Source organism: Candoia aspera, chromosome 5, assembly GCF_035149785.1.
Source record: "Candoia aspera isolate rCanAsp1 chromosome 5, rCanAsp1.hap2, whole genome shotgun sequence".
Taxonomy (NCBI): Eukaryota; Metazoa; Chordata; class Lepidosauria; order Squamata; family Boidae; genus Candoia; species Candoia aspera.
In genome coordinates, this window is record NC_086157.1 from 48,958,715 (window position 1) to 48,981,388 (window position 22,674).

Below are 22,674 nucleotides of genomic sequence, written 5' to 3' on the forward strand. Positions count from 1 at the left end.
TTATAGAAGACCATTTATAGACTGGCTCCCAAAATACAGTGAGAAGACACTTTTCCCTCCATTTCTAGTGAAAAACCTAACCATATGAAGAAATTCAGAGATTTCTTTATGTAATTAAGAGAATATAATCTGTTATAATCCATGATAGCACTGATAGACACAGAATTTTATTAACACTGGAGTTTGCCATCTTGAAGTTCTCATATACTAACAAACCAGGCCTATAAAGCAAGTTGTGTTATAATTCCTGAATTATGTGTTGATTGAAGCTACCTAATAAACTATGATAAAGAGCAAACTTTCAATTAATCTTTTTGATGACTGAAAAGCTATCATTTTATTATGTAAATCTGCCTAGTGATTTGTAAGATGCATAATGGAAAACATGAATAGAAAGTATGAGTCAACATTTATTAGTGGTGTTAAAACATGGGTTTACACAGAATCATTTCTCTGAAGATCAGTTGGCTTTCTTTATTTCTTTCTCTTAAATTGGTGATAAAACTTAACAGCGGGGAGAACTGGAGTAAGCAAGCAGAATATTTTATATATGTATGTTTTCATTGAACTGTAAGATACATACATTTAAATATATGTAGTTACGGTGTTTTTTGAAATACTCTCATGTCTTGATTTGACATTATGCAAAGCTTATAACAGGAACCAAAAGCTACCTTTTTTAAATACCTAGAAGTAATTTCTTCCACTTTCCTAAAAAGAGAAAGCAATTTTGATTCATTGATACCTAGGTGATGGAATGTCTTTAACAGTTTCACTCATGCATAAGATGTTTCAGGATTTTATTTTGAAATTTAAATCAACATGGGTTCACATTTTGAAGTGTTCCCTATTGACCCCAATTTTTATTTTTGTTATATTGGAATAGAATATATTGGTGTGTTGGGAGAAATAATATATTGATACTTCAAAGAATGTTTTGTATAAGTCTTCCCCAATCTGCAGGCCTCTCATAATTCCTACCTATTTATCAAACAATCTTTTCTATTATTGGTTGAAAAGATTTAAGATAAATTTAAATAAGTGTTGCCACCTTTGTTTTTATAAAACTATTTCTGTAGTTGTAGTGCATTTTTTTTCCCTTTCGAGAGCATAAGATTTTGAGAAGTTACCTCTGACAGATTAATGCTTTTCAAAATTTTACTTACAGTATACTCTTGAATGGCACATCACTGAGAAGGCCTCCTTATACAAGCACATAATCAAACATGGCTGCCATGAACTCTCAGTTCTTTGTAATAATGCTGCTTCCATCTTGTACTGTAGTAAAATTTAATTTTTTTAAGGGAAATAAAGTTTGATAACTAATTTAACTTTCCTGAAAGAATCTGTTGGCATTTGATCAACTACACTACACTAGTTCAAATAAAGATATTCCGCTATTACTCTGCTGCCTCGAATTGTTAAAATCACTTTGGCCTCTAGAATTCGATAGCTAAAATAAACATTTCACTTTCAAAAATATACTTTTCTACTCCTATGTATGTCAGTTTTATTGAAACTTTGCAGTAAGAAGGTTAAAGTTTTTATTGTGTGTTTTAATTAAGAAAAATGCATTTTTTCCATTTTTGATTGTCTAGCAATATTTTATTCTTATGACCTCAAAGAATGTAAGTTGGTAACCATTCTACAGTATTAGAATATCTTTACATCTGTATATGGAATCCTGTATTTGCAATCCTCAATAGGAATTTTATAGTTTACGTGCTCTAGAACACAATAATCATGTAACACTATGTATATCTCCCTGGAAGTCAGTCTGTTTGGGTTCAATGTATATGTGCCTAGGTAATAATTGAGTTTAGAATTGCGTGTAATGCTGTTTAGAGATGGGCAGAACAAGAATAAAATTTCCCATTCTTCTGAAGTATTTTCATTCTGCACAGTAAGACTTGAGTTTGGAACTAGCTCCTGGTCTCTAAATTTCATTGCTTTGTTACTCTGCATTTTGGGTGATGTTGAAAAGAGGAAATAGTACCATTTCCACTTTCTTCCTGAAAACATATAGTGGATTTGATTTTTTGCTTAAGGTAAAGGGGAAAAAAAAATCTAAGAATCTCAGTTCAAACCTGGCATTTAATTCCACATACAAATGTTGTGCTATATTAGCTCTTACATAGCCATATTTTGCCCTTATGTTATTTTACATCATAAATACATCCTGAGATAAATCATGAATCCAGTCTCTGTAGTCTAGCTTCTGCTTCTCTAGTAGATGCCTTTCTGCCAATTATGCTCATATCAATATTGTGTATTTCTTGATTGTTTTCTATTGGGATAATATTCAATTTATGGAGCTATTTTATTTTGATAATAGTCTTGTTTCATCACTAAACTATTAAGAGATGTTTGCTGTATACTCTCATTCCAATGCAAACAAATTCCATAGACACTGAAAAAGAGTACATTGTATTACATACGTGGGATGCATACCATTAATAATAGCACTCCCACATTATTTAACTCTGTATAAATTACTCCTTAGGTTTCTTTTCTGCAATATGTATAAAGCCACAATGACAAATTTGAAAAGAAATTGCCAGTGTAAAAATGGGTTGCTATGTGATACAAAAATATAGACTACTTTATAAAAGCTGAATGTTAAAATTGGATTATCCAGTTTATATTAATGGTAAAATTTCTCAAAATTCTAATGGAAAGACAGTCTTGGAACAGTATCAGCAAACATGACCACCCTAAATTTGGAAGAACAAGTGAGTTTGTGTACCGTCTTAAACTTCATTTGGGTTTATCATGGTACAGCTGCTGGGTTCAGATATCTGTATATCAGACTTAAGAAATTTTCAGCAATGGCCATGCTGGCTGGGAAATTCTATAAATTGAAGTCCACACATCTGGAAGTTTCCAAGGTTGGAAAACACTGCAGTAAATCATACCATGGTTTACAAACCACAATGGTTGGGTAAATAATCCAAACCCAAAGCAATTAACATAGTTTAGCACCATGTATGAACCCAGCCATAGTCATTAGGAAATTTCCAGGATATATCACTGGAAATGTCAAACTTTTCAGTGTGTTCTTCTGGTATTTGATACTTTTAGAAGAAACTTCACTTCATTTGTCAAACTGAAATGAACATTCTTGAAGTATATTGCAACAAATATTTTTCTGTGAATCGTTCCACATTGCATCTATGTGCTTGTTTTTCCTCTTGCATATATGCACCTTCTAAGTTTTGAAAAATCACATATTTATATTTTAATGTGCAGTACAGTTCTTGCACCTTTTTTCCACTTTTTTCTTTTGCATAGTATCTGTTGTGATTAAACAGATCTTTGTGCTATAATATATAGCTAGGTTTGTGGGTTGAGGCGGGTGGTGGTTCCTGATACAACATTCTTTAAAAAACAGGCCTGCACTGGTTACTGATTCTGTTCTTAACCCAATTTAAACTTCTAGTGCTAATTTGTAAAGCTCTTCATGGCTTGGCAACGGGGTACCACCAGGACCAACTCTTCCAACCAAATTTGGCCCAGCCTGTAGATCGTTTGGGAGAGCTCCATAGATGTTAAACAGAAGAGGGGGGGAGAGCATTGATGGCTGTGGCATCCCACAAGTGAAGGGCTGTAGGTGAGAACTCTCCACCTGTCAACATTGACTGAAACTTGCCACAGAGAAAGGAGGAGAACCACTGCAAAACAGTGCCTCCCAACTCCCAAAGCTAGTCAAAAGGGTACTGTGGTGAACCATATCAAAAGCTGCTCAGAAATCAAGGAGCATAAGGATGGATGCAGCATCCTCCCTCTGGCTCTGCCCAAGATCATCAACAAGCATGATAAATGCTGTCTCTGTACTAAACCCTGGCCTGAAACCTGACTGAAATGGGTCCAAATGATTCACTTCCTCCAGGGACCTCTGGAGCTGAAGCCTGACCTCCCTCAGACTAAGATCAGACAGGCTGCTTTCTGACAGCTTTTTGAGAATTACTAAAAATTAAACTTTTTTGAAGATGTTTTTCAGTAACATACTATGCACCTGTTGGTCTTATTTTTCTCTCCCACTTTGGTTTTGGTTGTGTGATTTGGACTGTATGTTGCTTTTAATTTTGGTGACATTGCAACTGCTGAGAGTCAAGGAATTGCGGCAGGATAAAAGCTGAATGAATAATGACAGCAGACCTAAATTACAAGTAAAATTGCTCATGGAATTAGGAACATAAACTGCTTTAAACTTTATATCGAATGAGACCTCTTTGGTCCATTAGATTGGAATAGCCCAAAGGGTCTTTTGCACAGAATCCTCGATAGTTGTAAACTACTATGAGTCTCCTGTTAGTCTTAACTTATGCAAGCTAAACAACCTCAGCTCTTCTGAGTATTCTTCACTGGCCTTGGATTCTCTGCCCCTTATCCTAGCAGCATTTCTCTGACTTGGTCCAGCTTAGCAACACAGTACACATTAAAAAAATTTCCTATGAATATATATCTGGTTTCAGGTTGGACAACAGACTATGTATAGCAGTCACTGTCTTTTCAATGACAAATGCTACAGAAGATCCTCCGTTCAGATCCTACCTTAGATGGCTGTATTTTACAGATTGGCTCAAAGACCATTTTTCCCCGTTGAAAAGTGTTGTGAAAAAAAAAAGATGCCAAGCTCCATTTAGTAGGAGACTCTTTTTCTTTTTTAGTGCATAAACAAGTAAATGACATCAGGGCTCAAGGTAAACTGGACTCAAGATGAGTTAGGCATTATTTATTGTCACATTTATTTGTCACATTTTTATCACTGCCCATCTCCCCCACAAGGAGGGACCCTGGGTGGTTCACAATAAAAAACAGTTTAAAATTCAATAAAAATAATAATACTATTAATAAATATATAAAAATATAATCAAATCCAAGTAATGGCAGATCTAGTTCAGCTAATAAGGCCGGTCAAAGGCTGGACAAGGGAACCAGCCAACCCCAAGAATGGCTTTTTCTCCCCCCACTCCAAGCCTGGTAGCAAAACCCGGTTTTCAGTTTTTTCCTGAAGTCCAGGAGAGAGGGGGCTAACTTCACTTCTGGGGGAAGAATGTTCCAAAGGGTGGGAGCTGCTGCAGAGAAGGCCCGCCTCCTGGACCCTGCCAGATGGAATTCTCTTACCGATGGGGTCCTTAGCATGCGGTCTCTGCATGACCAGGTGGGACTGGATTATACCCTGTTCTGGATTGTCCAGAAGTGAAACTAATAATCCCTTTATCATAGAGCTAGTGGTATCTAAGTAAGGCATATGTAAGGATTTTTCACAGTCTCTGGGTCATTACAGATTTATTCATACTATGAGAATAAATTCCTAAGGAAGAAAATAGTTCATTATGAGATGACATAATGCAGAAATTTATACTGGATTTACTGTATATTGCAGAATTAAGAGTAAGGGAACAATTGTTTATATCTGTGCAATAGTATATGTTGAATTTAATAAGACTTTATCTAACACCATTTAATTGGTAAAGTATGTTCTGAAAGATGAATTTCTGTGGGGGGGGAGCTCTCTTTATCATCAAAGGGATCTTGCACCAGATCACAGTTAAAGATTTTCCTGTTGGTCATTCAGTTGACTGAAACACTTCAGTGAATTCAGGTTTTTCTGTTTACAGACAAACATAGATTACTATGTTCTGCTGGTTGACAACCTGGAGGTTACACTATCAAGCTGTGTGTCAAATGAGTTTTTCACCAAGCAGAAATAAACATGCTATATGTTGTATTTTATGCAATAAATGCATTATGTAACAGAGAAATATTTTTTTAAAGAGCAATCATTTTGAGAGCTAATTGGTTTACTGCTTCATTTCATAAGCCATTTATTCTAGACCAGCCTGGATATGAATAAGTGAATTATAGACTGAAATAAATATTTTGACTAATTATCCTGCATATTCACCCTTCAGCCAAAATAGAGAACTTATTCCTTATGCTCATGTGGATAGCTAACAACTGACAGAATGGTAGTGACTGTCTTTGGTACATGAGGAACAAATAGTTTTCTTGTATTTTGCATTGTAACTAAACTTTTCATACAAATACCTGTAAGAATACTTTGAATATTCCAGTTACACTTACATTCCCAGTAATATATTTTATTTGTAAATTACACAAATAAGTTAGTTTGTGAAAAATCGTGCTGTCTAAAACTGACAATATATGAATATTCATATTAGCAGAAAATATCTGGTTGTAACCTTCCTTTTTAGCCCACCTTTATTTTTTTTATAAATAACTTAAGGCGGTGAACTTACAAAATACTCCTTCCTCCTCCTATACATTTAAGTCCTTCCTTGGCATTCCATTAAGAAACTGATTCTCACATAATCTAAGAACACCATTAAGAAGCTGTTAGGAATTGCTAATTGCAATAGAAGGTTCAGCACATTCATTTTGTGTTAAAAACTTGTCTTTCATCTGGAGAGAGGGCTATTGACATAATGGGCCAAAACAGCAAAACTGATAGACTGTTAGGCTTGTCTGTGATAATACCAGAAATACATATCTGAATGTAGCATCTCTCAATCTCAGTCATTAAGCCAGTAAGTCTCAGTTATTAAGTTGACTGGCCTAAACAAACCTCTAGAAAGTATTTAATATTTCTGAAGCGCTGTTGCTTGGGACTTAAAAATATCCATGTTTAGGACTATCCTACAGCAGGACTACCCTACAATTAGGAACAATGAATATCCCCTTCAGATAGTGCCTGGAATGAGGGGTGAATTAATATCAGCCCCTATTCCCTACCTTCCCCTCCTCTCCCAACATGGTACCACAGCATGAGATTCTCAAGAGAAGCTTGCTGCCCTGGCCAGCACTCTTTATGTGATACTTTGAGGAGTTCAGTGGGATGCCCTGTGAGATTGTGTTCTGACCTCAGATCCGCTTGTTGTTGCCAGTCAGCTTGTCCACATAGAGAATAGATTCACTGCTGCTAATAGGGAGGGGGTTCAGAAAACAGAGAACCCAGAAGGGAGTAATGATGGAAACAGGGATCTTGTTCCTATTTCAGGTGACAGGATCACTTCAGTTGACCCTGATTTACTGGGTAGCTAATGGAATCAAAGAATAGTATTTATAGGTACAGTGACATGTACAAGGATAACTCTAAAAGCCAGCATTAGAACAATATTTAATTGATTTAATTTATTCAATTTAGGTGCTGCTCAACTTTGAATGACTCTGGGTGGCTCACAATGTAATAATCACAAAAACACAACACAATTAAAAAAAAACAAAACCCACAAAACAGATAAGGTAATAAAATAAAGAACAAGATTGAAGGTCTGGCCAACAACAGAACTCATAAGGGACTCCAGCCACCCTAGCTGAAAGACTGAGAGAACAACCAGGTGGTCATGGCCTCCAGAATGCTATCAGGATGGGAGCCACCTGGATTTCAGGGAGAACCTCATTCCAGAGGACAGGTGCTGTGGCAGAGAATGTGACACTTTTTAACTGAAGAGACCTTAAGCGCCTGAGCCCTGTTGGCTCATATTAGTCACACAGACACCACAAGAGATATAACTGGGCCACTATGCCATATAGGACTTTACAGGTCATAACCTTGTATGCACCTAGAAGCAAACTGGCAGCCAATGCAGCTTGCAGAGTAGAGGTGCCATATAAGCATGCCCATCACTGCCCACATTGCTACATTCTGGACCAGTTGAAGCTCTCAGTGGTCCTGTATAGACAGTTGCCATAGACAAGCCATAAGGTAATATGTGTACCTTATGAAACCCAATGGATATATGTATGCCTTATGAAACGCAGTAGGTACCATAATGTGTAGTGGCAGTAGAAAGATGACAAACAAATTCAACAGCAGACAATGGCTGTGCCTTGCCCTCAGAGAAGGATCATCTTTCACTTTTATATTTTTTAGATCCAACACTTGAATTTTCAGAATATGTGAAAGCAAAGCAATTTTACTGAGAGCTACTGGCAGATTTACAATAAAATGTAAAAAGTAAATTTGCAGTAAATACAAGAAAGGAAGAGAACAGAAAAGCAAAGTGATAGTAGTTTCTGCAATGGGATTAGACCTGGTATGAAATCCAAGGTCAAAACTTCAGCAGATGAGACATGGCAAAGCAATTTGCTTGGCAACAATGAATGTTTTAAAAAGAACCTCCCTTCCCTCCCCCACACAATTTCTTGTTAAAAGCTCCAGGACTGAAGGATGATAGCACTGGATTTTGGCATAAATAGGTTTTCACTTTGAATTCATGTTGAATTCTGCAACCTTCTCTCAATGCCAAGCTTCAGTCTTGGAACAGATACGATCTGTGTACTTGTTTTTTTTTTAAAAAATAAATCCATATATTTCCTTTGAAGCACTCAAGGCCGTTAAGAACAAACATACTTTGCCCTACGATAACTCTAGCAGCAGCCAAAAATACAAGGAATCAACAAGAAGAAAATGTATAATATAATATTATATGGAAAATAACTCCAAGCATCCTCAGATTGCAATTATCTTACTATATAGTTGCTATAAATTTCTCTTCACAGATGAGTAATTAGTGGACAAATCAAATTAGGTGACATTTAGAATCCAACCTAGCACCACTCAGCTAAACTGAGGAGTTTTGCCAGCACATTTCATGAGGAAGACTTGCCTAGTCTCTCTTTCTTCAGAAATCATACAACAGGAGGGAGCTTATTGCTACCAATTACAGGTCTGTTCTCATAGCAAGTAACAGCATCTGAGTGTGCATCAGTGAGGATTTGCTGGGACCAGCATGTGGGGAGGAAAGGATTAAACCCTCATCCCATGTATTGATTTCTGCTCTGCAGCCACAGTGAAAACCAAATAGATATTTTAAGTGTGACCATCAATAGAAGAAAGTGACTTTCTTGTCCTCAGGCTGTCATTTTTAAGTTTTAATTATTTCTTTGAACCTATTCTAAATAAATTGCTCCCAGCTTTAACTTTTGGAAGTGCAAACTCTACATTTGTAGCATATCAGCCTTCAACCTGGTTCAGTGTAATGACTTAATACATTTCATCTCTGCTGTTTTCATAAAAGCAGCTTATTGCAGCTTTATTCTTCAGAATAAAGCACGATGTTTGGATAAAACCTTCAGAAGCTCCACAGACACTGAAAAATAACTTGTTCCATTTTTTTTCTTTAAAAAAAATCCCATCTGTAGGTTATTTTAATAACAACTTTGCCTTCAACATAAGCATGACTGTGATCTTTGGCACTTGATGTCATAAACAAACCTCCTAAAATAAAAACAGTGTAAGACATCCCAAGAACGCCTTGGAGCTTTAAAAAGGACTTGTAGCTGGAGAAGATTTATTTTGTAAAGGGAACTGGTGTGGCAGCTAGTCTGATAATGAATGAGATTCAGCAAATAATTAAGTTGCTTAACAAGGAGAAGAAAATACTCTTGTCAATGTAATGTCTGCAAAACTTTATCAGAAATCTAGTTTTTGATTGGAAAGCATTTCCCCCCCTTTTAACTGTTTGTAACAAGTTTGGTGAAACCATACATTGGGACAACTTTGTGAATTTTTTCTGTCCTGAACTGCTGATAAAAAGTGGCCTGCTTGCGAAGAGCAAGAGCTATAAATTAAATTGTCACTGGGTGCTTTTCCAAGTCCTGATCAGGGAAGAAACTTAATACTGCACTTTATGTCATTTCTCCCCCCACCCACTGCCCCTTTTGGGAAGAGTTAAAGATTTGGAAATGGGTCTTGACAGCAGCTTTAGCTGCTAAATAACTCAATGATAAATAACAGAGACTTGAAGAAGGCATTCATGGATGGGACTTCTCCATAAGTGAACAGTAACAAACAGCAGCAGAACGAAAAACAGTTTTCTTTCAGAGAGTTGTGCAAATCCATCCTGATGGAAGGAGAGGCAACAGGGAGCTCGATGCCAGCCAACAAGAGAGCAACCAGCAAACTTCTCCAGCTGTCCCTCGGTGTGTTTGTGAGCAGCACAGTCGTGCTTGGCATTGCCCTTTTTCTGGGTGAGTTTCAATCTGTTGTGCTAGCATAAATGCAATTTTGCAAAAGTCCATCTGCAGTGGTATTGCCCTTTGTATTTTTAGTTAACTCTTCTAATCACATTATAAGGGTCCCTCACTGGAAGGATTACTGTAGTTTTACCGGTGCAGAATCCTGGCTCCAGGTTAAAGACTGCATGAGAGATTTGAAAGGTCCTAAGATTTATTTTTCTTCTCTAGGACTCTACGGTGTTGTAACATACTGTAAGATTTGGTTAACTGCTTTTAATCTTATTATTTATTTGAACAAATACTGGGATTATTCTCATATATGTGTATGTATGTATGTATGTATGTATGTACAGTATGTATGTGTGTGTGTGTGTATATATATATATTTGCCACTTACCTTTTAACTAGGAAGTATTTAAGGTATACAAATACCAATGCATTTTATAAAGTTACAGTTTAAAAACTTGAATAAATTCTTAATCAATAACAAAGCAGTAGCAATATTAATCACAGCATCTTTATCCACTGCTACAAATTGATAACAATATTAAATTAAAAAGGAGGAAACTTCTTTATTCAAAAAGAGTAAGGGTTACTTTGGAATTAAAAAATAAGTCATTGTTTCTCCAAATTAACATGTAGCTTCTGCATAAAAATAAATATATGGTCTTTCAAAGCTTGAATTGCATGCATAATCTCCATGGATCTATTGAGGATCCTTAGTCCATCTGATTTTGGTTAAATAATAAAGCATTCCTATGCACCTGTATGCGTGGTAAACCCACTGTGTACATCAAAGAAGTAAACTTAGGCATGCACCAAAATATTCTATAAATTTGGACAGTGCATTCAAATCCATACTTTGAACAGTTAAAACTAAAGATCACCAAATGAATCATGAAATCTGTACTAAAAAGGGAATAGAGTTTCTCTCTTCATTAGATCCACTGAACTAAAGCAGCTGAAAGATGATTCCCTCCCAAACATCTGGATATGATTGGGCATAACCTGTGCTGAAATATATAAATGGGATTCATTGTCAGTGTCCATTTACTAAATGAGCTCTGCAGAGAAGTTCCAAGGCATCTTTCCCCAATCTGGTGCCCTCCAGATGTCTTGTGGTTTAAGCTAGTCACAACTGTTAAATCAGTACAAACTCTGATAAAATTTATAGCATAAAAATTCCACATGATGGCACTTATGAAAACAAGGTGCTTGTTGCAAAATAATAATACAGCTATTTTACTTAGGAAATGATATTTTTCCTACATATTCATGGAATAGTAGGACTGAAAGAGATTTGAACAGGGGATCTAGCCACTTAATAGGGCAGGGTTCTGAAACCAGGGTTCTATGGAACCCAAGGGTTCCACAAGAGGTGACTAGGGGTTCCCTGGAAGATCACAATTTATTTAAAAAAATATTTCAAATTCAGGCAACTTCACATTAAAGAGGTAAGTTTCATTCTTTATTTTTAGTTTATGAACACTGTTCATGCATATATACAGGCCTACACATGAAATAAATATAGTAACTTTGTAACTTTTGGCTTATATTTGAGTCTGATTGTGCAGGGGTTCCCTGAGCCCTGAAAAATATTTCAAGGGTTCCTCTAGGGTCAAAAAGTTGAGAAAGGCTGTAACAGGGCAAAATTTCTTCCCCATCAAGTAACTTTTATTGGCATAAGTTCAAATCAGCTTGCCCAAACTATTACTTCAGATATATTGGACTTGTTGGCTGAGGATATGTGGTCCAAGCACATTGTCATGACACAGGCAAAAGGGGTAGAAGCTTGCATCGTGACAATATGTCACTTCTTTTGTCATTCCTTCTGGATGAAGAATGCTGGCAGATAAACAGAGTAAGGACTAGATAAAATCTTGAGTTTTACAGTTAGCCACTGGAGCAAGAAAGGGCAATCTTTTTCTCTATGTATCATGAAACTACTACTTGTGATTCCTGACCATGGGTCATGCTGAACATTTGGAGGGACTCAGGCTGAAGATTTTAAAAAGGGAAGGATTTAAAAAATCAGAAGCATTGACTGCCCTTGCAAAATATGAAAGAGGTTCTTAAGGTCTTCCCAACAGGTTTGTTGATCTGCAAAGGTTAATCTATTGTCTCCTTTCTTCTTCTCCTCCCTCATCCTGTTTATTCTTCCCTATGACATGTTTGTCAACACAGAAGGCACTTTCAGCATTTCCAGAGTTTAGGCAAGTATAGTTATCCCCAAATATTGAGTTTGAGGCATTTGGAATTTTGGAAATCTCACAAAGTGACTGCTCTAGTGGATATGATAGTCATGAAGCACCATTTCCCAATAGCAAACTGGTGGGACTAAGACTAACATACCCAATACTCCACTCCTAATTTTACCTACAATCAACAAGTGTTCAATATAACTGCTTCTGTTACTTCCTGGTGTCTTAATCATTCTCTTCTCTTTTTGTGGAAGGAGGATACAAATCACAAGTAAACATATTGGTGCTGTGTTGATTAGCAAATTAATCCTGGACTGATTCCAGTATCATACAGTGGTTAGAATCAGGTGTGAGGAGTGAACAAGTAGTTGCTAACATACTAAAATATATTCTGAGGAAGGCATTATATCAACAGATGGACATTCTTTGCCATAATCACACAACTCGATGTTTGTAGATCGAAAAAATATATTTGTTGAGCCAAAGTTGGTTACAATGTTGTTCTTTTCCTTTTGCAGTTAGTCAAGGACATATAAAATTTCATGCAAAGCAACAATATTGCTTGACATCTGAATGCATTGAAGCTGGTAAGTGAAGTATTGTAACGATTGCCCTACTCAAATAAAATGCTCAGACTCCAAATCTAAGTTTAAGGTCTGGCTTTATTTAGAATAAATAAATAAAATATCTTTCTTTTAATATGGATAAAGAATATTGGTACAAAGAGATGTAAACTCTGTTTTTTTATGGATCTCAGAAACCTATAATAAACTGAAAAACATTTTAGCCATTGATAACTTAGCTGTAGTTGCTTTTCTAAAAATATTAGTATACTTCTATTGGATTAGGACCAAGGTCTTTTTAAGCCTGGCTAGACACTTTTGAGTCTTTAGATATGTTTGGACTCTCATCTTCTTAGTCAGCATAATAGAGAAAGAGATGATGGGAGTTAGAGATTTTTGATCTACTACAATGTATTGTTTCTCCAAGTAGCCTGTCCAAATGTTCTAGGTATTCCCCTGGGCAATGCCTTTTTCTATGAAATTATTTCCTTTGAACTATAGCTGAACAGAATAGCAGTTGTATCTTTAAGAGACACCTAGAGCACCTGGAGGAAGACCCGCTTGGAGTTTGACCAGATGCTGGTATTAGCTCATGTTTGAGCCTAGACAGTGGCAGTCCAAATGGTAAAAAGGATATATTTTGCTATCCTTTTACATCTGCTGAATGCCACCCAGTAGTCCTTTTTAAGGTGGCCATTTCCTTCTTTGGAAGGATGTTCACCCAAACCATCTGAAAGGCTACCATGAAGAATTCTTACAGCATTTGGTGTACAAAACTGTCCAGATCAGGAGGAGATGGATTCAACTTGACAGTGCCAATGGACATAACTGGGGCCTCATCTTGTGAAATGATTTGGGATCATTTTGAGTTTGTGAGTCCAAAGCAAGCAGAGTTCTCTGCAGTGTCAGTTCTGCCATTTCTCAATTGGATCTCTGTATTTCATGGTTGGTTAAGACCTACTATAAGGCAATCAGAAGTTGAATTCAAGTGGTAATCAATACTTCTTTGACCAAGGGGATATTTCCATGACCAATGAAGAAGACTGGGAGCAGGGTGTTCAAGAAACTTTCACTTGATCCAACTGTTTTGGACATTTTGGATCCAGATCTGCTTGGAGGGGTCTATTTTGTGGAGTGCCTCAGGAATCTCTCCTTTCTCCACTCCTTGTTAACTTTTACAGAAAATACTGAAGGATGTTATCTGTTGGCATGGGGTTTAGTATAATTAATATGCTGAGGATACCCATTTATACATCTCATCCCCGAGCTGAATAGGCAATATGGTGGAAGTGCTGGTGACTAGGTTTTGGGTGGGGAAGAAAAGAATTCCTGCAAGATAGAGTGACTTTGGGTTTGTGGACCTACTGCTTTCAGGAAAATTCAATCCCACTTTCAATGGAGTTGAATTCCCTTCTCAGTGGTGGTCCACAATTTGAGGGGTCTCCTAGACTCACAGCTCTGCTTGAAGTGCAGCTGATAGCTGTGGCTAGGAGTGCTTTTGCATAGCTACATCTTGGTTGCCAATTGTGATCATTCCTGGACTGCATAGTCCTGCTCACATTTAGTCATGTCCTAATCACTTCCCATTTAGATTACTGTAATGTGCTCTACATGGAGCTGCCCTTGAAGTGCTACAACTGATATAGAATACAGCAGCTTGGGCAGTGATATGTTTGCTGCAATGTATTTGAGAGATTCCACTGATTCAGGAGCTGCACTGATTGCCAGTTGGCTTCCAGTATGATTCAAGGTGCTAATTATCATATTTAAATCTTGACATGGCTCCAGACCTGGTTATCTGAGGAACCACCTATATTTTCCTATAGTAATCTACTCATCCACTAGATTAAGTAGGGTCAACTCCCTCCAGGACCAGGCCCTATAGGATTGCCACCTGATGGGATCTTGGAAGCAGGCATTTTCTATAGCTACCCCCTCTCTTTGGAACTCCCTCCCAGCAGGGTTTAGGCCAGCTTCATCCTTCTTGGGATTTAGGAAAATGATGAAGACCTACTTGTTCTATCTTTCATAGGAGGTGGGTGTATGATAACTAATGGTGGAGTTCATGGGCATGTCATGTTTGTATGTGATGGCTTTTAATCTTTTTTTAATCTTGTCATTTTTATATGTTTGGTATTTGCGGGTGGTTATTTTATGTTGACATTGTTTAGCTGCCCACAGCTTTTGGAATGGGTGGCATTCAAGTAAAATGCATGAATACTCCCTTGAAGGAAAAGGGTGCAATGATCTCCACTATATTCCAGCTAAGCTAGTCAAGATGTGGGGAATCTCTGATCCTCCACTGCCTTTTTCTTTGATGAAGCTGAAGACAGCCAGTTTTAATCTGGGCATAGTGCTAGTGCTAGGGTTAGGGTTAGGGTTAAGAGAAAGCCCCTTTTTGCTGCAGAAAGGTAGCAGTTAAACTAGTTATACCAGCTTCTGGATGAAATGTAGTTGTGCAGACAACCTAAGTGATTTTTAAGACCAAGCTAGACAAAATTTCAAACTCAAGATTTCAAAATTTGAAACTATTGATTCTCAAAAGATTTGAATTAAAAATGTAGAAGCAAATGAATGCAAATAAGTTTTATTGAGAAACATTAAATATTTCTCAAGTAATCAAGTAAATGATTAAACTTTTATCAAGTAAATGATTAAACTTTGACATTTGTCAGGCTGTTCATGTGATGACGTCTTCTCTCCTGAAAAGCTCTGTTCCTGAGAACCTAAGGAGTACAAGTACATGCAATCCTAATAGTTTTTGTCTTGGCTCCACGTCTTACTTATCTTGGTTCTAGGAACCTACTCAGACCAGATGTGATTATCAGTCTGAAAAAAAGCTAATATAATAAGAGAATCAAAGAAAAGAAAGTATCCAATAGCATTAGTAATAGTAGGAAACTAAAGGAAGATGAGAAGAGGCATCATCTGGAGGTGGCAACCAAAAGATCCCCTGAGATTTTAGCAATGTCATTTGCAGTGGACGGATTGAGAAAGTCCAAATGCACCCAGAAGAATGAAAGACAAAATGTTAGTGAATAGCCCAATACCTGCAATTTGAACATCAAGGGAAGAAATGAGATTGGCCAATAGAGATTGAATGGCGATAGATTAAATGGTGAGGTTAATTATGTGGAAGGGATGGGAATAAATAAAGCTGGAAAATAGTAATCAGAAATCTGCAGGGGATTTGCATGCCTTGTACAGTAATTAATAATACCAACTGATGATCCATGCAATTATATACCTTTTTCCAGCTGCCTCCATCAAAAGCAAGCTAAATATGTCTGTGGACCCCTGTGATAACTTTTTCCGGTTTGCCTGTGAAGGATGGTTACAAGATAATCCAATACCAGAAGATTATTCAAATTATGGAATCTATCCTTGGCTGAGACATAATGTGGATCTAAAGTTGAAGGGTAAGTGAATCTTTGCTAAAGGACACAGAAGTTTATAGCAGTATAGCAAACTGACTTGCTTCATGCAGAATTGTTGTTGTCTGTTTTTGCTTTACTAAGAACAAGACAATAGTGTATTGGATAGTTACTCGTGAATTAAATAGAGAAAATACAAAACACCCAGTGTGCTAGTTATATAAAACAGCAAACAATCCAAAATGAATTTGTAATTCTAATCTAAATGGCGTAAGTGCCAGAATGAATTATTATGGCCTACTACCCAGTGTTGTATTTTCCAAGCCTTGAAAACATTCCTACTGGTTTACTGACATTTATTAATACATAATAACATAACATAACTTTTTATTTAAATCTCTATTCATGGCATGCTTAGAAATTAAAAATACTCTATTTTTTATTTTAGGTGATTGTGTGGATATTGATGCAATAGAGGCATCAGTGTTTTCTTGGGGGTATCCTTAAATAGTGTATAGAAATTGCAAATGGTGCAAAATACAGCAGTTAGGCTGCCAAATGGTACAAGGTATAGGGATTACATGAAATACTGTATCTGCCCTGGTTGCCAATTTCTTACTGGACATAAAATAATAATAATAATAATAATAATAATAATAATAATAATAATAATAATAATAATAATAATAATTTAAACTTGTATGCCACCCAGATATAAATGACTCATACTTAAGGTGATAGTGTTAATTTTTAAGTTCTATTTGTTTTTGATTGATTATGGTGTCAACTCTTAGCAACCACACAGATTTTCTCCATCCCTAACCTGGTCCTTCAGATCTTCCAATGGTGTACCCATTACCACTGTAACTAAGTCTATATAGGTTGCTGCTGGTCATCCCCTTCTCCTTCCTTCTACCTTTTCCAGCATTAAGGCCTTTTCCAGAGAACTAGGTCTTCTTTTAACTAGGTCTTCTTTAACTAGGTCTTCCAAAGTAGGATAATCTATGCCTGGTCATTTCTACCTAGAGTGAGAACTCTGGGTTGATTTGTTTGATGATCTGTTTGTTTTCTTGGCTATCCATGGCATTCTAAGGAGTCTTCTCCAACACCAAAGTTCAAAAGCATCAATACTCTTCCTATCCTGCTTCTTCAAAGTTCAACTTTTGCTTCAATAGGGAATATAATTGCTTGCACTATTCTGATCATTATGGCATCTGAATATCTTTTCCAAGTCTTTCATGGCTGTTCTGCTGGCTGTTCTACCAAGTGCTAGTCTTGAAGAGCTGATGATGATGATGTTGTTGTTATAATGCAGGAGTGGTTTACCATTGCCTTCTCCTACCCAGTATGAATGTTGCCTTTGCCATTGTCACTAAAGTGATAATCTGCCTCCAACCTCTATTGCTGCTGCCTGCTTGGTTTAGCTGGGCAGCCAGGATGGCCTTCATACCATGGGTAACTCTCCTGGAAATATATAGTCTTGGCATATACTCCATGTGTTCTTTGCTAAACCCTCCCAGAAACACCCCTCTGCCATGATGAGGCAGCGGGGAGTGGTTATATGTCTTAGGGTCTGTCTTTCTAAGGTTAGTTTGTCCCATTAGAAGCCTATCAAGCTAATCAGATCTACAGGAGAGAATCTTTTCAAGATCATCCGACTGTCAGAAACTCATTTATCTGGCATGTAGGACAAGGCCTTCTTTTACATCATTGGCAAGAAGCAGAACGAATACCACTGGGACTTGTGTTTTAGCCCTATTCTCTTTGCCTTACAAGGCAGCTCACTCATGTATCTTTTAAAGGTAAAGGTAAAGGTAAAGGTTTCCCTTGACATTAAGTCCAGTCATGTCCGACTCTAGGGGCGATGCTCATCTCCGTTTCAAAGCCGAAGGCCAGCGTTTGTCCGTAGACACCTCCGTGGTCATGTGGCCAGCATGACTAAATGGAATGCTGTTACCTGCCCACTGAAGCAGTACCTATTAATCTACTCACATTTGCATGTTTTCAGACTGCTAGGTTGGCAGGAGCTGGGACTAGCAACGGGAGCTCACCCAGTCATGCAGATTCGATCTGCCAACCTTCCAATTGGCAAGCTCAGCAGCTTATGTTAATTCCAAGTTAAGTTTAATGTATACTTTAATTAATCTTTTTAAACTTTTCATTTTGTACTTTGTACTTTAGTTATTGTCAGTTATCTTGAGTAGTCCTGCAAACAGAAAGACAGGATATAAACCAAATCCAGCAGTCACTAAATCAAAATGGCATGACCTCCCATACAATGGGAAGGATCACAGAAGTAGCAGAGCCCTTTGTGAAAGTATGTAAAATCTATAGTGTGAACACTTAAGTCATCTGGTGAAAGCTGAATATACACACTCTAAGGCTGTGAAACTCACTATTTGAAAAAAAAATGGAATCCAGATGAAGGGCACAGTGAAATAAAATATTGGGGAGATGGAATAGTGATTGATATTTAATTTGAGTTGTTTAAATTTGCGGATTCCAATTAGTCAGAGACTGTGGCAAGGAAGCTTCATACTTCTCAGTAGATTTAGTTGGATCTGGAAGTTAAACAGGCATGGAAGACTTATGTGAGATGAATGGCCATAGCTCCTGGGACGATATTGGATGGAAAACATATTCTGTATTCTAGGAGTCTAGATGTAGATTTAGTTGAAAAGTTATTCCAGCACCTCCAGGACTTTCTGACTGTATCTATTAGACTTCTCCAATCTGGTATCCCCTAGAGATGCTAGAGTATGACTCTTATAATTATAAGAGAGCCAGTTTCATCTAGTGGTTAAGGCAACGGGCCAGAAACCAGGAGACTGAGAGTCCTAGTCCTGTCTTAGGCATGAAAGCCGGCTGGGTGACCTTGGGCCAGTCCCTCTCTCTCAGCCCAACCCATCTCACAGGGTTGTTATTGTGGGGAGAATAGGAGGAGGGAGGAGTATTAGTTATGTTGGCCGCCTTGAGGTATTGATAAAAATAATAAAGGTGGAATAGAAAATAAATAAATAAAATAAAAATAAAAAAATAAATAATTCCCAGTCAGCCCAGCCAAGACTTGGCAAGGTAGACCTTATGGAAGGCACCACATTTGGGAAGACTCCTGTATGCATTTTGTGGAAGATGATGAATCAGTGAAAGCAAAAGGGAAGGAAGAGGAAAGCTTAGGTCTATGTGCCACAGGTATATTTGAATTAGAGGAATGCATACATTTATGTCAAATGAAAGAATCTAACTCTTCTGATGCCAAATGTTACCCATCCTAAAAAGAGGATTCATATTCTGAAAGAATCATTAATTTTAACTAAGACAGTGGTATAGTTTCATTCTTGTTACGCCTGGCATTTTAGGATTTAGACCAGGATTTAGATTTTAAAGTGACATAATTTTAATTATATCTCTGAGAAATAGCAATTTTTACATATTTTAATTTTTGTGAATTCTGTAAACTTTATTTTGCTTTTTTTACTGGAATTCTGTTTTATCCAGTTAGAGAATATTGGGCAGATTGAAAATATAATAAATACATAAATATCAGAAAATTACTTTAAGGATTACACTCTGCGTACACAAGTCCCCTTAAATTTGAGTTTGAGAGGCATATGAAGCCTGACATTTGGTTCAGATGCCTATGGTTCCTCTAAAATTATCCACCACTAAAGGATAAGTCTTAGGAAATGTTATTCATGTCGAGAAGAAAAATATAGTTTGGGGTGGAAATGTGTAGGAAGTGAGATACTTTAATCTGAAAGTTTTCTCTTTATGTTGGATTTTATTAAAAAAAAATCAGTGGGATGTTATATACACAGAAAAATACAAGTCTTATTTTTTAAACAGCATCAATTATCTTATTCTAATTACAGAACAAAATACTCTATTCTAATACTCTTGTGCATATCTGCCAATATCAATAGCTTAATAAAAACTATTTAGATTTTTCTGGTGGTTATATGGAAGATCATTCTGTTGACATCAGCAGGATTTATTTCTGTGTATCCCATAGTAATTGGAATGTTCAAAGTGTGTTTGTGTCCCCAAACCTTTTAAAGATGCAAGCAAGAAATTTGTATTTTGACTGTTAAACCAGATGAGTTTGACCCAATGATTCCAGCATCTGTATATGATTCTGGTCTAGAATTGAAGATCTGTGGGAAATACATATTTTTTCATTGGGTTTTAATTTCAGATTCAGGTCATACATCATCAAGAAGCAGGGAGAAAATAATTGTCTGATGTGGGTGTTCCATTCCTGAGTTTCAGAGATCAACTGGAGCTCACAAATCTCACTTCAGGGGTAGTATTTTAAATACTATAATATTTATCTTATATTATAAATTGAAAAACAAAAAGCTCAAGTAATTCTGAACCTGGCTGTCAGGCAGGGACATCCACTGTGGTGTTCAAAAATGTGAAGAGGATGGCTGCAATTTCAAAATTGAAGCCAGTCTCTTTTTATGTGCACATAAGAGGGGAGCATGGTTTGATAGCGTGGTCACAGCTGCCAACAGGGTGCCTTGCGGTCAGGAATGCTACACATATACAATAATTGGATTCGGAAATTCCACAACTGCTTTTTGTGGAAGCCTACACTGGAAAGTTCTTCCTCCATAGCATCTTCCAGATGTGTTCGATTTCTACTCTCCAACTCTCAGCTTTCAGACTTGCTGGAAGATACCAGATTGAAAGCAACTGCTGTACAATAAACCAGAATCCAGCAAATGTTTAAAGAGAGGCCTTTACTTTCATGAAGTGCTTTAATGTCAAATCCCTCTTGCATTAAAAATAAGCACCCCCACTGTGATGACATAATTTGCCATTAAGCTGTTCTATTTCACTGTTTACAATGTACTTTGTTACAATTTAAAAGAATTTGAAGGCATGTAAACCAAGTGATCTTCAGCAACACAAAATAGAGAGAAATGCCAAGATTTTGACATATAAGGTTCTTGCGCAGCTTTGCTCGGAGACTAATAAAATTTGGTTGACTGGCTTAGCCCTACTTCTGCTTGAGACTGCAGTCCACTGCAAACCTATCTGAAAAAGAGCCCACTTATTAATTTTTTTCTGCATAAGTATGCATAGGATTACACTGTGAACAACTGTTCGAGCAGTGTTTATATCTGACCTGTAATACATTTTGATTTGTGTCTCTTACATAGAATGATCTTGCATAAACATTGAATAACCTCTTCACCAAAATCAAAACTAAATGCTGAGGTTTAGATCCTACCTTAGGTGAACAAGATTACATCTAGATAATATTCAACCCTGGATTTAAGGTCATAATCTAAGTTGGGAAAGTGGGTGTCTTTTCTACAATTTTGTGATAAAATGAATAATAAATACAATTGTCATAAACAGAGTAATATATTTTAAAGTAAAAGTAATAACATGAACTACATACATGCCTATCTAACTAGATTTAAATAAGAGAACAATCTTAGGATACTCAGCAGTGGAGGGAAATAATTGAAATATGCTCATTTTAATATAGATATTGATGCTAGGTCTGAATTGATACAATGGACAAAACCAAAGTAAACGGATTACAAATCTTGGAAAAGTTGCCATTTCACAATGAATGTCCCTTCTAACTAAATTCTCAAGTCTTAAAGCTGGGAAACAAAGGAAATAATTCTAACGTAAACAAATTGAGTTTGTGTCCTGTTCAGACTGTGAGACGGCCAGGCAGAATTACAAAAGGATGTTTGTAATTTATTAACAACCAACTATTTACAACAGAAAAGAGTCCTTGTTATTAGGCAATATAATTCAATGTCCACCCAGGCAGTGGAGAAACACAGGGCAAGACTGCCAGGTCAAGAGTAGAAGGAGATTGTGGCAACACAGCAAGACAGAACTCGGCTAACTCTCTCAGCGAAGCAGCAAGACCGGGTATAGCTAGAGCGCATGGCAAGGTGGTAGCTTGATGTTTGATTGCAGAACGTGGCATGGAGGTGAGGCTAGGCTTGATGACAGAGGCTAGGCAAGACTCTGCTGGAGCAACCAGACCAGGCTCTGGTCTGGAGATGAGGCTGAACTTGGCTGGAGTGGCAAGACAAGGCTTGGAACTAGAGGCAAGGCTGGACGTGGCTGGAATGATGAGATGAGGCTTGGAACTAGACACAGGGCTGTACTCGGCTGGATCAGGTTTCGAAGGAGATAGGTCTGTATCGGTAGAGGGAGCTGGCACTGATTCTGTGTTGGCTACAGGCGAGGCTCTGTTTCCTGGCAAGGATTCTCCTGTCAAAGCTGTTAGCACAGTAGAACGGTTGTCTCTGGCAGTTTGCTCCTGGCACTGGTGCCTTTTTATATGATCCTTTTTGTGCCATTTCTCCTCTGTAGCCAATCGGGCTGCCTTTTGCTTCGCGCACTTCTCCGCTCTTCTCTCTCACACACTAATTGGAGGATTCAAACCTCCCTCAGGATTCTGCCCAGTCAGTGTCTCTGAATTCTCCCACTCTGCTGAGTCACTACTAGTTTCTATTTCCCCAGATCTTCCCCAATAAGTTTTGTTTTCCCCTTCTGGCTCAAGGTAAG

General features: G+C 37.3%; 1 protein-coding gene across 1 annotated transcript in view; it reads left to right on the forward strand.

Annotated features, from left to right (window-relative positions):
• The first annotated feature begins 9,484 nt into the window (after window positions 1-9,484).
• Window positions 9,485-22,674, forward strand: part of PHEX (phosphate regulating endopeptidase X-linked) — a 96,526-nt gene continuing 83,336 nt past the window's right edge. The window contains exons 1-3 of the mRNA XM_063305176.1: window positions 9,485-9,999; window positions 12,707-12,775; window positions 16,009-16,170. Of these exons, the coding sequence (XP_063161246.1) occupies window positions 9,876-9,999; window positions 12,707-12,775; window positions 16,009-16,170 (355 nt within the window). The 5' untranslated portion in view covers window positions 9,485-9,875. The remainder of the gene's footprint in view (window positions 10,000-12,706; window positions 12,776-16,008; window positions 16,171-22,674) is intronic.